The sequence below is a fragment of the Anoplopoma fimbria genome, chromosome 2 (assembly GCF_027596085.1).
Source record: "Anoplopoma fimbria isolate UVic2021 breed Golden Eagle Sablefish chromosome 2, Afim_UVic_2022, whole genome shotgun sequence".
Taxonomy (NCBI): Eukaryota; Metazoa; Chordata; class Actinopteri; order Perciformes; family Anoplopomatidae; genus Anoplopoma; species Anoplopoma fimbria.
In genome coordinates, this window is record NC_072450.1 from 21,296,475 (window position 1) to 21,314,149 (window position 17,675).

The window sequence follows — 17,675 nt, forward strand, 5'->3', positions numbered from 1 at the left end:
GTGAGAAGAGCGAGCGGAGCGAGAGGGTTAGTCAGATGGAGTGCGGGGCATCCAGCTGTGGTGTTGTGCCTCGCTAGAGAATCCGCCTTCAGGCTCTCATCACACCTGTGTAACCACAGCTGCACAGACACACACACATAGACACACACACACAAACAAGCACAGAGAAAACAAGTGTGACAACACTGTAGTTCTTGAAAAAGTAGCAAACAAAAATAACTCCAAAACAATTTTTCATTTCCGTTTTATGAAATCTTTTTACTTTTCAGATAAACATTATCTGTTATTTCAAGTGCACCAGCATGTGTACAAAGCTCACATTAACAGTGTTTTCTCACTGATCACAATTTAGAGTTCATTATGTCTTCTGTTCTATCACCACATTGTCGTTAAATTTGTTTAGTGCGATTTTATTAAGTATGCTTCTTGATTCTGGTCACACCGCTCTACCACAAAATTTGTCCATTTGCATTCTCTGATCAAACCATTTTCACCAATAACATCAGGATACATCGATAACAGTGCTGAAAGCAATCTTCACTGATGGTTCTGCTGTGTATTTTTATTGGAACAGTTGAACATCTAGTTGATGGAAAGGACGCATGGATCCGATGCTCACTATTGGTATCAGTCCAAAATCAGTGAATCAGATAATAGAGGGGGAAAAAAGTATAATCTGATTCAATCCATTAGCCTAAACTATCTGTCAAGAAATGTCATTGAGGTATAGGATACACTGAGTGTTGAGTTAAATCAAGTATTTCACATTGGACTTATGTCTTCTAAATACTCAGATTTAAACATTAACACAAAATTGCACTTCCAATTTCATTTTGAACATTTGAATGGTGCTGACCATTTCAAAATGCTGCTAAACGTGTGGAAAAGTTTAAATAAGAAAAGAAGCAGCAGTATGGCATCACTGAGTCACTGGGAGTAGAATATTTCTTTCACAGCTTAAGCATGATGCTTTTTATATGGCTAGGTCTGGCAAAGTGTATCCATACGAATGTGTTATTAACAGCTTAGTTGTTTAAAAGAGGGAAATACGGTCTTTGATTGGTATCGGCAGATACTCTAGGTTGCCGAATAGGTATCAATGTCGGACAAGACTATTGTACAGTTCTTCTGGGTGCAGACATTTCATAAACAGGAATATTGACTATATCGCATATTTTATCCAAGTTCTTTTCTTCATACTAAATGTATAAAGTATGTCCTATATAATAATCTGGCTGAGCCCATATTGGTTAGTCCAAACTTTAACCACTTTGACCATCACCATCTAGTTCTGATACCACTTCAGAACATTTGGACTAGAGACACATTGTTTCCTCTTGGTGGAGTTCTGTTTCATATTAGCTCAATAAATCACGTATCAAAGGGATGATTTTCAGACCTCTCTTACACAGTAACTGAGAAACAACGCTTGACATAAGTGGCAATCAATATAATAGAATAAACTCTGTAGCCGTGTTCATAGTTGTGATTAAGTTACCTCAGAGGTTAAGTCATTTTCCATGATGTGTTTTTCCATTACATTGTATTTCTCTCTTTACTTGTCTGATCTAAGCACAGTGGGGAAGTGGCGTTCATCTGCAGTTCTTCACCAGGAACATCTATGTCGACACACACATTGAGGAGATCCGGTCATGGGAAGAAGTGTCGCAGGAGTTCCTTCTTGTTGACCTTGCCCATCTGATTCCTGGGCATCTCCTCCACCAGCACCAGGCCTGTGGGGATGGTGTAGGGGGCCATGTGCTCCCTGCAATAAACACTGGCGTTAATACACTGAAGATTGTTTACTGCAGGAAAGGAAGATAAACACAGAAGGGCGTTCACAACGACAAGCACAGCACTGATGAATGTGCACACATGGATGGGAATATATGCACACGCACACATATGCAACAACAAAGAAAAAAACAAACAAACAGAAAACAATTGCAAAAACAAAGGCTAGCCCTGTGGCAGAGTAGTCGAGATAAGAAAAGAAATGTCCTTCATACACTCTGCAGCTCTCCTCCCTAATATCCCCAATTCGCCTTCCAGACACAGACAATTCCCTTCTCGTACAAAACAATATAATCACTGTGAGATGAAATAAAAAATAAAAAAAGAAATAATAAAAAGAAAAACAGAAGGCTGGGATAATTAAAAGTGTTTTATTTTTTCGGTTTTGAGTGCACGGTTGTTACGTCAAGTCTTGAAGCCTGGAGCTTTTCTATTATCTCCTAACCTAGTTTGTTTGTTTGTTTGTGCCTGAGTGTGTGCGCGTATGTGTGTGTGTGTGTGTGTGTGTGTGTGTGTGTGTGTGTGTTTCTGTGTGCATGCTTGTGGTGTGGAGTGAGCATAATGACTCATACTGCTGCCATCAAACACTCCTTTCAGCAGATGTCTCCGTCTCTCTGACTCAGTGAGTAAAGTGTGAGCGAGTGTATGTGCATACATACACATCTCTGTAATGGGGACTGCTCGTGTCACCAATATCTCCCGGGCAGTGTGTTGTTGTGTGCGTGAGCGGGTGTGTGTGTTCAAGGCAGTGTGGGGCACAGAGGGTGTGATAGAGATTCAGACTGACAGCTGAAGCCAGGGCACTGAAGAGTGAGCATCCATCTACTTGTTTATGTCTCATTTTATCTCTCTCTCTCTCTCTCTCTCCCCTTTACACCCTGGCCTCAGCAGTGGGCTGTGTGCTGGCACTGCCTGTCCGCTGGCAGCACCGCTGGCTGCGAACACTGTGTGTGTGTGTGTTAGAGTGTAAGAGTGTGTGTGTGTGTGTGTGTGTGTGTGTGTGTGTGTGTGTGTTAACCTGGGTCACAAGCAGTAGTAGTAAGCCACCATGCTGGACCAGCAGGCCACAGCAGTAGGATCTAAAACCCCCACACCATATGGGGCCCACAGCCGTGACCGACACACACACACACACACACACACACACACACACACACACACACACACACACACACACACACACACACACACACACACACACACACACACACACACACACACACACACACACACACACACACACACACACACACACACACACACACACACAAATAATTCAGAGCTGTGAATAAATGGTAGAGGTGGGTAGTAGAAGGATAGTGAAAGTGGACAAAAACAAATGGTGGGAAACTGAAGAAATAAGTGGAAAAATAACTGAAACAAAATGATATAGAGGGTGAGTAAAAGAGGAGGAAATGGAAAAATAATAAGAGTGTTTGTGCCTTCAGTCACTCCAAAGCGAAGGGCTGCATGTCACCACCAACTGTTTGCGTAGATAAAATAAACTCTACTGACATTCAGAAAGGGCAGAAAAGAAAATCAGTTTGCACGTAAGACAAAGCCTTTTGTAACAACCATTTGATCGCCTCCTCCGCATCTTCCTCTTTTTCATCTTCTGTCTTTCCTTCAGCTCCCCTCGTCCATCTCTGGTCTCTCTTTCTCTCACAGCCCTACATATTGATCTGCTGGTCGCTGGGGATGTGTGTATGCTGAACTGTAGAGTCTGCATTAGGAGCCTTCATTTGTTTACCACAAGACTGACAAAGAGCTGTGGAAATTGTCTTCTTGAATCGGCGTAATAAGATTCATCCGAGACAGGGTCAGCACTCCTTTGTAATAATGGGAAATGCTGCTCTTTTTTTGTGTTTGTGAATCCAGGATGGTGGATTGGTTGTAACTAATCAGGTCACAGTCTCTCCTGGTGGTACAGGCTGGAGACCACCTGCTGCCGCAAAGCCTATAATACTATGAGAAATTATTTTATCAAGCAACTATAAAATCGACTTCTACCAGGAACGTGAGCGTGTGCTGCTGCACACCTTGAGCCGGGTTCAACTTTTTTGCTGAGCCTGCATTATTTTTTTTGCTGGAAATGAATGAAGGGGTTGTGTTTTTTTAACCTAAGACAGAAGGATGCAGGTTTATACCTCTGTGTTAACAACCTTCTTCCACACTTTAGTGCCTGTGAGCAATAGTTAATAGTTGTTGCATTAATAATATATTATGAAACTGGGACATGAATTTAGTACATTTAGTCACATCTAATCAGAGAGCTGACCAACAGGCAGTGTCTCCTAAATATAGATTATCTTGCTGAAAGTCACAGTACCTTGCCCAGATCTTCAACTCTGGCAGAGTCATCCTCTGCCCATTCTTCAGCTGCACCACTGCAGTGACTTTCTGACCCCAAGTGGCATCTGGGGCCCCAATCACAGCCACATCTGCAGGGTAAGAAATCACACAGACAGGCAGACATGTTGTTGTTAAGTTTCAACTGCTCAAAATCTATGATCTTGCAGTCCAGTGCATAAGTATTAGGACGTTGACACCTTGTTGGCTCTGTGCTTCAGCACATTGATTTTAAAAGGGGAATAATAACTGGGGTTAAAAGTGCTGACTCTTATGTTTAAGCAGAGGGTGTTTACACACACATCAGATGGACAGTGGAGGAATTTACAGTCCTTTTTCTAGATAGTCTATTCATTTTAGGGAACAGTCAAGAAAATCCCACTGCTTAGTCATGAAAAACTCTATTTAAAGGGATACAAGCGTTGACCTATTATTGATGACCGCCCTCTAATTCCTTGACACTTTAATTCAATGTACTACAGAACAGAGCCAAAATAACAAAAAAAAAAAAACGGCTACTCACAAACTAAACCTCTACAGCACTCTTACCCATAATGTGTGGATGAGCCAGTAGGTGACGCTCCACCTCGAGTGCACTGATCTTGTAGCCACCACTCTTGATGATGTCAACACTGGTGCGGCCCATAATCCAATACACACCGTCTTTGTAGACCGCAGTGTCTCCTAAAAGACACGACCATACAAGGAGAGAGGCAGTACAAATGAATTAAGAGTAAAACAGATTAGAGAAAAAAAAAATCAATGGTTGTAATTGAATTAGCATTTTTAAACCAACTAAGGATCTGCAGGCCTTACTAAGACACAATGGGGCTTTGAGCTAAATGCTGATGTCAGCATGATAATATGCTGACAATGGGTTAAGGCACCTGCTGGTGGCGCTACAGGAAAGGTCACGGATGTATTAACTTTAACGGTGATCCATCCGATAGTTGTCAGACATTTCATGCTGCTAGCATTGCTAAAAATTAACAAACATCGGGCAAAAAATGATTGAATAAGCAGACATTTTGCATTTTCTCTTAATTTTTGTATTATCTTCCATTATGACCTTTACGACTAGATACAAGGAATATAGGGTTAGTAAACTTGGTTTGTTGGAATACAAGATATGTGTGTGTGTGTGTGTGTGTGTGTGTGTGTGTGTGTGTGTGTGTGTGTGTGTGTGTGTGTGTGTGTGTTAGCATGCATGTGTGTTTGAGACAGAGAGGGTCAGACTGCAGTGGATGGATGAGTGTTTTTAAGATCCCCCCACATCATCCTCCAGACACACACACACACACACACACACACACACACACACACACACACACACACACACACACACACACACACACACACACACACACACACACACACACACACACACACACACACACACACACTGCCTAGGTGTCTGGGGGACAGGTGTGGGGGAGGATGAGTACAGTATGTGGGATGAGGGGCTCAGCTGGGCCTGGGGATGACGAGCAGAGGAAATGGGTCAGTATGGATGAGTGGAGAGAGACAGAGGGGGAGAAAAATGGACAGAGGAGGAAAGGAGTGGAGAGAGGAAGAGCAGGTACAGGAAGGAGTCCGTTTTGGATTATTACAGGTGGTACGTCCACAGCTGGGACCGAGGAGGGAATAGATGTGTATGTGTGTGTGTGTGTGTGATGCTGTGATGAGGTTAAGCGGACGCTGTAGTTAAGGTTGGATGGTTGAACACAGGTGGTGGACTGAAAGGTCAACAAAGGTCAGGGATAGAGGCCGCGGCTGTAGCTTCAATACAACTGATGACAATTGATCTGCTGTGTGGATGACGAGGAATTTTCATTCCACAATTACACACAAATATGAACCATGAGTTTATAACTTTTAAGACTAATTATGATATATTTGTTTGAATTAATACTCTCAAATTTGACCATTTTAACTATTATACTGCAAATAAAAAATCTCCACATTCATTTAATTATAGAAACAATGTTTTGGGTACAGACACTCTTCTGACATACTGGGTTTTTTTGTACACTAAACTATAATTAAAAATAACTGAAAAAAAGGGAGTTATAATTTACCCACCAGAATTCAATACCTGCCATTGTGCAGGGAGATTCAATTAAAATATATATAATTTAATGATTAAATTAATATATGAAATGCAAACAAGTACTTGAAGTACTGTAAAATACTATTGGTAATAAGATATTAAGTCATCTTCTCACCTTAGAAGTGAGTTTTCCAAAATGTTGGACTTTCCCTTATGAGGGTTGGTGCTGCACAGAGGGGACTTTGCACTTATTCCGTCAGCATTTAAAAAAATCAGCTCGGAGCATTTCCACCAGGTTAAGTTGTGCGTGTTTGCAGACACTACAGCAGGACAAAGTCCACACCTGAAATATGGAACCAGTAAGAGAAAAGGACTGGCCCCTCCTCACTTAGAATCAACACGATGAAGTGTGTTAGGAGAAGAATCATATTTTGATGGTGGTCTGTTTTTACTGCCATATTCCGTCTGTCCTCTACTTCATCATTTAATCTAATTTCTCCTTCTCTAGTCCAACCCCGTATGCCTCTATCCATCTTACATTTTTGTCCACTTTCTCAGTGTCATCCAAACACACACAGCTATGTTTTTCTTATATATTTATTTTTTGTTCCATCCTTGCCCTCCATTTTTTTCTCACTATCTCTGGAGCATCTCTCATCACATCTCGCGTTCTCTTCTCTCCACCTATCTTCACTGTCTCCTCTTTCCCCTCTTGCCTCTCCGCTTCAGCATCAATAGAGGGCCCATCTGTTCCCATACATCACGCACTTCATTTCAGTTTATTAGCTGGGATAAATCATAAATATTTCATTATACATCACGGGCGGCTGTCGCCTGCACACCGACAATTTATCACCACTGCCCTCTCTGCCGGCTTTCCACGGCGGCTATAAGCTTTCCAGTCTATTAAACAAGATTGATACAGTGTGTAAATTTAGATATTGGGAATTTCTTCACAGACCACTGCTCCGCACTGATAGGCCAGGGTAACGGGGGGTTGAGAGGGAGAAGGGAGGGGAGGGGGAGGGAGGGAGAGCAGAGGGAGGGAGTAGAGAAGCTTGGTTGGGTGTTAAAATCACTAACAGTAGTCACAGTTTCCCCTATTCTCCTCCTCTTTTGGATGGAGAATAGGGGGAGAATGAAAATAAACACTAGGAATATTTTGTTTACAGCTATGTAGCTCTGTCATCTTATGCAGATAGATATAGGGAAAAATAGTGATTTACATGCATATTGATAAGCGGTTGGTGTGTCCTGTGTGTGTAAGCTTGCTCCTAAACTAATAAAATTACCATCACATTGTTCAAATGTTTAAGTGCAGGGGAAGGAAACAGCATTAGTGAGGCAATGTTTGACAAAAGCGTTGAAAAGAAACACTCAGACATCGTACTTGAATTGAGTTTGAAGTAGTTATACAGGACTCTTTGACCTTGTCTCTTTGAGGAGGAGGAAATAACGAGGGAAAGAACAGCATGTTTGGAGAGAGGCACAAGTGGGAATAGTGATTGGAGAACACAGACTGATAAGAGAGGAAAGAAGGGCGGGAGAGAGAGATTGTTGGGAACTGTGTTACTGGGACGCAGACATACACACAAGCTTGTACACATACATACTGTATGTGCACACACACATGGTACGTACATACACACAAATACCCACACAAACACTACTTCAGGCATCAGAGACTCTCTGCCATTATGTGTTATAGCGTCGGAGGCAGATATGGCCGAATGGCTTTCTTAATTAAAACGATAAGAAGCCTAATTGCACTGGGCTTTCATCTCATTCTGAGGCATTAAAGAAAGTGAAGGCACAGAGTGTAAAAAAAACAAAAAACAGTTCAAGACTTTAACTGGAGGATGGAGGGCAGAGAAAACTTCCATCACGTCTTTCAGAGAAGAAGAAAATGAAAAGCTTACTCTAGACAGAAAACATCATCCTGTTACAATGTAATAAAACATTCTTAAAATGAACACTACATTATTTTAAGTCATTATTATAATTTCTTAAGAGCAATAACAACATTGTGCACAGAAGTTTGTTATGAACAGTGTTTAAAATGAGAGCCACAGCAAAAAATCTGAGAAAACACAAAGTTGCCTTCAGAGGCAGTTTTGTTGGAGTGTGACATTTTAACATCTAAGCAGAACTATAAGTGATTGGCCTTCAATCCTGCTGAAATCTTTTTGTTACTCAAAGAAGTCGACAGAGGTGTCATTCTTGACAATTTCAGTAGTAAACCAAGCCTATTCCATTGAAAAAACTATAGGAAAGCGGAGAAATATGAATGGTCTGCAGTGAGAGGGGACGAGCCAGATGTAAAGATAACCCTAAATACGTAAAAGCAAAAGACATCATAAAACACGTCTACTCCACACTGCAGAACACAGAAATATACCCTTTTACTGTACCCGGAAGGTAATATATATAGGCACATTTGTTTGCCTTTCTCCCTCAGCACCCACTCATTAAACTCTCAGAGCTGGCAGGGAAGCAGCATGGGGGCTCCACAGTGATGGTACCATTTCTGTTGCCTCAGAAAATGTGAACTATTATTTGACAAAATTCAGAAATAGCTCTGGATTATTATCCATGCTTTCCCCAAATAATTTGTAGCTGTCATTAATTGATTTCTGATGAGTGCATATATGTGCCAGTCTTTGTGGCCAAAATGTAATTGTAGAGGTCTTGGTCGACTATTCAAAACTACACAGACGCACACAAAGACTGGACATGTTTCTTTGTCTCGACAAAAAGTGTGTGAAAGAAAAGGGCAGCGTGTGACATATGACAAAGGTCAACATCACAAAAACACTTCAGCCTTTCTGCCACTAGCGCCGCTGCTGGAGGTGTGGGGAAAGAGAGACGCTACTGAAATTCCACAAAAAAATTTTTTTTTATCGTGGAGGTGACAGAAGTCATCTATCAATTCGTCAGGACCTTCAAGCGATAACCCGTAAGAGATTTCAGCTGTAACTAAAGTAAATAGTGTTTGTAACTGGATGTGAGTTGAGTCTGACCTTGATCTCACCACCATGTACTAGAATTTAATGTTTGCACACCCTTCTCAACCCTCGAGATGTGGCCGGCATGTAGCCTGCTTTAAATTGCCCACTAAGTGTGGTCAAAAGAAAACAGTGTCCACATTCACATTATCATCTCATTCTGGCTTCGACGTACTGTAGGGCACACTGAAACTACCATGGGTACAGGGTGTGGCTAAAAAATACAATTCCAGGCACTCAAGTGGGAAATTATAAGTGTAACGAATTGAATAAACATGGGCTACTACATTAAACAATTATACAAATAAAGAAACACATATTGGCACACTGGGGTTGGGATGTTATACTGGTATCACTGTATGCTGCTGTTCGAAATTGACAGTTATCATGTACAGACAAGAGAAGTGTGGCTGCACTGTTGCAATATATATTAATTGTAAAGCATCATTGCACATTATTCTGAAAGCTCAAAGTTAATTCAACATGCTATACTGCTGCTTTGAAAAAAATTGGGTTTTTAATTCTGTTGTCATTCCTTAAAGGGTCATTGTAACTGATATCACTACTACTACTACTACTACTACTACTACTACTACTACTACTAAAAGTGCACCTTTCTAGTTAAATTAATAAGTACACTTAAGCTACAGTGAAGGTTTCTGTATACCCTCTCTGCAGACACCTAAGCATGCTAAAAGACTTTCAAAACCCATTGAAAATAACAAGTGTTTTTCCTTTTCAGATGAACTATATATCAGCCATGTTGTGTTTATACATGTCTCTGCACTAGAATCACTTAAGTGAGCCCGATGAGGCGACGCTTCTCCTCAGCGAAAGGTACAAGTGGAGTCACAGTCTTCCACCACGCCCGGCGAGACCTAAACTCTCACACCGCAGGTTAAAGCTGAGTGTCCTCCATCATCGCTGTGGAGAGGAGAGCCTTATCTGCACAGAGATGTGAGAGGTCTAGATGCGAGTTGTGCCTCTTCTCAGAGTGACTGTAAACACTTAGCATATATGAATATTAATGTTCCACATTAAAGCCCCGATGCCTGGATGGAAGAGTTAATGAGGATAAATAACAGACAGCCAAGCAGTGAAATCTCAGCTCTGACATTATTTATCATCCTTAACTTTTGTCACAGCTCTTTTTTTTTGTAATTAATATCGTACAAGAAAGCACTTTGCACTTGGATGAGTGATCTAATTTGTTTAATATAATGCAATTAAAGGAGCTTGAACTGCTTTATATTCGTGTGGCTGATTGTATTTCTTGCTGGGTTGCCTCTCCACCAGCAGATAACAAGCTGAACTTGAGGATTGATGTCTGTCTCAGATCTGCCATGTTCATCAAGCAAACTACTTAACTGCCGTTTACATGCTCCTTCTCTGCACTGAATCACACAAATCTGATAGTCAACCAAGACCCATCGGTTTCCAGAAAACAGCCGTTAATTACTAAACCTGAGCACTGAGTTAACTAGATCTCAAAACTCAGATTACCTTTGCCTTTGGAAGGGTAAATACAAGTTTTAACCCCACAGAATTGTATTTTCCAAGGTTTTCTGCAGAAAATATACAGAGAACAAAGTGGCAGCTGCTTCACCAGTTTGCCAAACACTCCTGGGGTTTAGTGGCTCATATGAAGCGGTGTTTCATTACATGTACCTGCAACTGGCGTTCATAAAACTCGGACCACCGTGTGTTGACACCTTGGCTGTAAATGTTACAGGGGCGGCTGGTTGGAACAAAGTGCTGGGAGCGTGGGGTGTTGGAGAATCCCACAGGGAGCTCTGACATTGGAGTTAGGAGGACACAATCTGACTTGAGGTGAAATGTGACATTGGGAACACAGAGAGGCGATGGAGGCAGGGAAGAGGAGCGCACAGCTGCGAGCAAAAGAGCAATGCACAAATGACTAGTGATGGCTCTGCAGGATATGAGCCACATTTCTGTTTGTCTGTCTGTCTGTGGAGAATTCACCCACACACACACACACTTTCTCAGTCGAATATGTATTAACATTTGTGATTTGTCAAATGAAACGTCTGGTTCAGATTAAAATGCAGCAACATACAGAACGTTTATAAAGCCTGGCGGGTGCATCCTAAAATACTTGCGGAAATAGTTTTAGTTGTAAAAACAGAATCTCGACCAAATAATATTAAGAGAAATGTATTGCCAATTGTGGCTCTTACAACTTTTCAGTTGGCTCACACAAGTAGGCTGTGTGGGAATAATAAATGAAGAGTCTAAAAACTGAGGTAAAATTACCTTTTTTTAACCCCATTGTTAAGTTTTTTGCTTCTGAGCATGAATGTCTCCAAGTCTATCAAATTAATAATTGATAATCAGATCAGGCAGGGTTAACACACACACACACACACACACACACACAAACACAGCTTCCGCTAAATCACTAATGCCCAAGCTTACCTCTCTTCCCACAAGTCCTTATTAATTTATGTATTCATACATATATTTATGGTTTATTTCAGAACATCATAATTCATTCCGGGTGGAGTACCAGGCTCTCTCGGTTGGATGGTTACGATTAAACCCAAATCTACAACACTGATTTTAGTCTTTTCTCCCCTTTGTTGCCCCCAACTTGAGTTATTTACATGTGTACAATAAATCCAACAACAAAAGCCCTCGTCTGTCTGCAGCTCTGGACTGCAGACAGACGAGCACAGAATGAAGGCTAAAAAAAGGTGAGAGGGGATCAGTGTGTGGCGAGATGTTCATGAAGATGAGTGGAAAGAGAGAGCACTCAGGAGAAGGTGACAGCTTGCCTATAGAGCTGCCAGTCATGCTACACAGCACCCGCTAGCACTAGAGAAGACACCTCTGGCCAGCTGAGAAATTATTGATCTAAACTCTCACACTCTTCTCAACTTCACATACTCCACTTTTCTTCTTTTTTTACCTTTGTCTCCTCTTCCTATTGGCCTGTCAGTCTGCCCTCTAAGCTGTATTTACTCCTCAGACTTCATCTTCCACTTTGGAAGTGTCATCCACACACTGCAAACAGAATGGTTTTTAAGACATTTTCAAATGAAATGGATTTTAAACCATTTTTGTTTTTTCTTTCAGCTCAATGTAATTCTGACCAAACAGGTACTGAATGTAAAAGCCTGAAGTGCTCTGTTCAAGTTTTGGATAACTTGGAGGAATATGACTTTCCTCAACAGTAAGTGCATTTCTATCAACCTGCTTTAAGTGCCGGAGAAATATAGCATTACAATTTTTATACCTAGCTGTCGGTGGAAATGTTGATATATTGATGAAAATAGATGTACATTAGAAGGGGACTTGGTGAATAAATAATGATATACATGAAGCATGTGACTTAGATGTCCACTGAAGATTCAGTTTCACAATGACGATGAAAGACAAAAAAATCTGATCTGTGAGGAGCGATAGTGAGACTGTACTCTCCTCAAAATGAACCACCTCGACTCTTTAAGTACATAATCTTGATACGCCCTCTTCTTGAATGGTTCAATGGTAACCGACAGGAGAATAAGCATCACTAGCTCTTTATATCAATGCCCCTAATTCCTAATGATTGCATTACATTAGTGGGTGGAAACCTACACAATTTACAATTAGTTTTGTTGGTTTTCTGGAAATTTGCCCAACAGTTTAACAGACACTAGACAAATAACCTCAATGAAGATTGAAGATTCAATGAAGGTGTGAAAAGTGTATGTGGAGGCTCAATCAAAATCTATTTATATTATATATTTTAAACAATCTTTGTTATAATTCATACTAAACCTATAAATAACATACCTGACAAACACTGTACGTTACTTCTGTTGTAGCTTAACTTTGTTCGTCCTCTAGATCTTGGATAGAGTATATGAAAAGAGCCTTCAGATAATCAAACCTAGGGGACTATCTTTTTAAAAAGCTAAGATGTTGGTACTTTACTCAAGCCAGAAGCTAGATTGATAAATGGCACTTAGCCAGAGTTGAGTCTCTCATGCTGTAGACAAATTCTGCCTCCCTCACTGCCAGGAGGCACAATTTAGGGCAGGAAAGTCCCTTAAAAACTCCCCTGTGGTGTTGTAAGTTGATGAATTAGATGTTATGCCTATCTTACTGCATTATCGTCTTATAAATGTATTTCAAGTGAAGACATCGATTTTACCTCGAAAAAAGTACATCTTAGTAAAATCCCTGAAAAGCAATCTACTGCTGAACGCCGTTCATTTTCCCTCAATGACCTGAAAGTCAAACCCTGGATGTATAAAAAAGAGAGAGACAGGAAGCTCGATTGGAAAGTGACAAAAGCTAAGCAAGAGTTAGGATAAGTCAGAATTGGAATGTGGGTTTGAGACAGAATGTGTAAATTCACATTTGAAAGTTTACTTTTAATAATATTCTCAATGTTGCACCAAAGAAACCCAGGATAATTCTACAGAACCACAGGTTTACGTTGTGGTCATCAGTCGAGCTAAATGTTTAAATTATTACAAATTTATTTCTAAATGAAAAAAAAAAGGTTTTCTGTCACTTTGCTAGATAGATGGGTCCAAATACTACGATACCCATGAGCCTTGGCTCAAGTGCTTCAACTGCCCCACTAATATTGTCTAAGCAAAAAATAATCAAAACTCAAACTTTTACTTTTGGTATCCTGGAAGCCCAAAAAAAACTCCCATTTCACATCTATGTGTGTGTGCGTTTAAGTTGGCATCAGGGAACACAGGCAGGTGGGTGGGTAAGTAATATGTTTGATACCTTCCTATTGAGTAGACCACGGTGTGTGTGTGTGTGTGTGTGTGTGTGTGTGTGTGTGTGTGTGTGTGTGTGTGTGTGTGGCTGGAGGGACTGGTCTGTGGGGAGCTGATTGCGCGGCTCTCATTATGTGGCCACTGGCTGTAATGGAGTGTGACAGCAGCGTGCTGTGCTCTGGATCTGTGTCCTTCCAGCCTGCAAAGCCAATTAAACACACTCTGCCCTGCTCTCCCACTGCCTCACCCGGCATCACTCTCCATCACTTGCTCCTTCCTTGCTTCTATTCATCCCCCCCAACCATCTCGTCCTCCACAACCACCACCACCATCACCGGCTCTCCATCCTCACCTTAACCGTCCCCACTCTCTCTGGTGCCTCACATGCCATCCTTTGTAGTGGACTCTCTCTAACTAAGTCACACACATAGTTCTAGCTCTTTCCTCACTCTTTGCTTCTGGACTTTTATTTCCTGTTTTGTCTACACGACAATCAAAAGCTCCGATCGCTTCTGCCCTCTCTTCTGTGTCACCACAGCCTCCCCTCACTCCCCCTCAAGCAAACCTAACGCCTGTCTCCCTGTGGCTTAGCAGTAAAGCTGAGCTCCTTTGGGGGGGCAGAGAGAGAATTTCTGGGCTGCAGGGAGAGAGAGATGACAGATTCCCTGTGTGCTGCCACACACACACTAAAGGGAGAGAGAGGGGGAGAGAAAGGGAGAGAGAGAGAGCAATACTTGGTTTCTCAAGACCCAGAGCAGTCACAACCACTTAGGAGGAAAAATGCCCTGCAGCACCAAAAACACACATAGTCCATTTATCACTCCCTCATAGTCCCCCAAAATGTGCAAGCGTGCACACACGCGCGCGCACACGCACACACACACACACACACACACACACACACACACACACACACACACACACACACACACACACACACACACACACACACACACACACACACACACACACACACACACACACACACACGACTGGATTCCTGCTTTTTAAGTGTTTAAAATCAAGCCCCTGAAAGTGCTGTCTTCTGACATCTTTCCTCCTTGTGTGAATCCCTCTGACAGCACAACTCATGTAGATGCAATTAGTGGCAGACTTCACTCCCTCCAAGGGAATGTGTGTGTGTGTGCGTGCATGCACAGTGTTCAAGGGTGAGTTAAGAGAAAAAGGAAGAGCACAGGAGGGAGTGGTACCTGTTTTGAACCATCCATCATCAGTGAAGGACTCAGTGGTCTCTTGAGGTTTGTTCCAGTACTCCTTAAAGACAGACGGACCTCGAACCAGGAGCTCTCCTTCTTTTCCATCCAGACCTGGACGTACCTGCCAATTTTTTACAGAGAGAAAGGGAGAGACCAATTAGATGACAAAGACAGTTTAAAAGAGTTGAGTGCACTATCCACTTGATGCAATAGCCAACATCAGCAAGGCAATATATGCTGAAGCAGAGTTATGAAGGCAAAATACTCTATTTCCATTGGTAATAAATAAACAGTAAAGTATGGGATGTTTAGTTAATTTGTTACCTGAGTCTCGCGGTGATTGCCCTCCACAATTGTGGTGTTTGTTGTGTTATTCATGACAATCCGGACTTCGACACTGGGAAGTGGAAACCCTACGGCCCCTGTCAACAAATCAAGCAGAAACACACACAAAAAAACACATGAGTACAAAAGGAAGGTAGGCTACTGGAAGCCAGATGGGATGATTTGTGTCGCCTTTACAGACTTGTAACCGTATACACTTATAACCTTATACATTTATAACCTTATAACTTATAAATGATTTCCACCACACTGGGACTGCTCTCTTTCAGATGGCATCAACCTCTGTCCGCAGGCCACAACTGGTCACTAAATGCTTTGCTGAGCTCGTAAAACACTAAACAGAAATCCATCGTCTCAGTCACCACAAGTCAGTTGACTTGTACAGTAATGGGGATTTCTGGGGAAATGCCTGATGCAGCTGTTTACTTCTACATCAAGTAAACACCAAATAAGAACGATACCAGACCCAGATCACTCTCCATGACATTGTGATGCAAACTGCAGCATCCATGGCCTTAAGTCAACCCATAATTTACAATATCACTCTCCTCAAATGCCCACAATGCCAGTAATACCCTCTATTTTTGTCTAATGCAGTTTCTGACTCTACAGTAGAATTCAGCAATTCAGTCCAAACTACCGCTGAGTGCTTGACAAGGCTTTTTGTTGCAGCACAGTTGCATAAAAATGTTATAATTGAGCTGACAAATTATAAAATACAATAGGGACTGAGCGGCAAAACTATTCATAACTGTGAGCTGCACTAATGTTTAAGGGAAACTATCATTAAAAAAATGTGTAAAAGAAAAATGTGTTACAAATTGAAAATCCCCACATGTACTGACACCACCTGCAGCCTCCATCTTTCTGTGTGTGTGCAAGTGTGACCTCCTCAGTTAAGTAATTATAGCAAAGAGTGCAGAGGGGATACACAAGGAAGGCCTCAGTGGTCTTCTCTCTCTGTGTGTCTGTGTGTGTGTCTGTGTGTGTGTGTGTGTGTGTGTGTGTGTGTGTGTGTGTGTGTGTGTGTGTGTGTGTGTGTGTGTGTGTGTTAGCGTGCCTGCCTTGAGGCTATTATGCCATTTCACAGACCACTGCTCTCCCAATAAAGAGCAGGGCAGGTCCTGATTAAAGAGTGATTCTCTCACTTCATATTGATCGTATCCACTCCAGTCCTCATTGGCAATGTCTATCACACACCATCACTTTCTCTGAGTCCAGCAGGGAAAACCAACTGACCACAGAAGTAACTAGACTGTTTCTCAGAAGACAAGCATGGTCACAAACAAGCTTGAGTCAGAAGGTTAGCGAAGCTGAATCGCAGCAAGTTATAATGATCAGTTCATCCTGAACTGCTGTAGTCAGTGCGATAAAGGTTGATTCAGACCTAAACTCAAAGTGGCTCTGCTACCGAGTGACAGTATGGAGGGTACAGTGGACCAGGAGGACATTCACTGTCTTTTCAAGGACATTTGAAGTAGAAGATGCAAGTACGCTTCATCAGAACTGCTGGTCGGACATTTGAATAGCTATGGAAACCTCCTCCCCCCCTGTGCCAGCTACAATAACCGATTTATTGTCCCATAAATAATTTATTTATTCATAGATTATTGTAATTTGAATAACATTTTATCCCACTGATATAAAGTACATCCTTAAAATAGCAATGAACTTTTAACTCTTAAGGAATATTTAGACATTTGAATTGGAATGTGAAGAATAAATATTAAAATATTGTAAATAAATAACGGAGAAAAAAAAGAAAACCACAAAACAAAAATAAAATGGTCTACGGGCTCTATTAAAGAAATTGCACTCAAATATTAAATATTTCGACACAGAAATACAGAGATTTTTTTATTCCTAACCAGCCAATATCCTGCCTATCAGTTTATAAATGGTTGTGACTTATGTTAATAAAAAACATATTAGCTATAATTAAAAATGTAACAACAACAACAACAACAACAACACTGCTCTCTCATTTTGCTTAAAGCCAAAATGTTCCCACACAAGAGCTGTGGACAAGTCATGAAAGTTATTGAAGTAATGTCCATATATTGAATGACAAGTCAATATAGTAATTATTGTGTCAGTTTTACTCCTCACATATCTTTTCGTCATGGCATTGGTTGTGAACAGGTTGCAACACAACAAATGTTTTCCAGGA

At 41.3% G+C, this 17,675-nt stretch overlaps 1 protein-coding gene across 1 annotated transcript in view; it reads right to left on the reverse strand.

The window, feature by feature from the left end:
* Window positions 1-245: 245 nt before the first annotated feature.
* The window catches only part of acsf3 (acyl-CoA synthetase family member 3), a 30,303-nt gene continuing 12,873 nt past the window's right edge, over window positions 246-17,675 (reverse strand). Inside the window, exons 6-10 of the mRNA XM_054614818.1 lie at window positions 15,485-15,582; window positions 15,155-15,281; window positions 4,693-4,827; window positions 4,124-4,235; window positions 246-1,765 (exon numbers count right to left, since the gene is read on the reverse strand). Of these exons, the coding sequence (XP_054470793.1) occupies window positions 1,651-1,765; window positions 4,124-4,235; window positions 4,693-4,827; window positions 15,155-15,281; window positions 15,485-15,582 (587 nt within the window). The 3' untranslated portion in view covers window positions 246-1,650. The remainder of the gene's footprint in view (window positions 1,766-4,123; window positions 4,236-4,692; window positions 4,828-15,154; window positions 15,282-15,484; window positions 15,583-17,675) is intronic.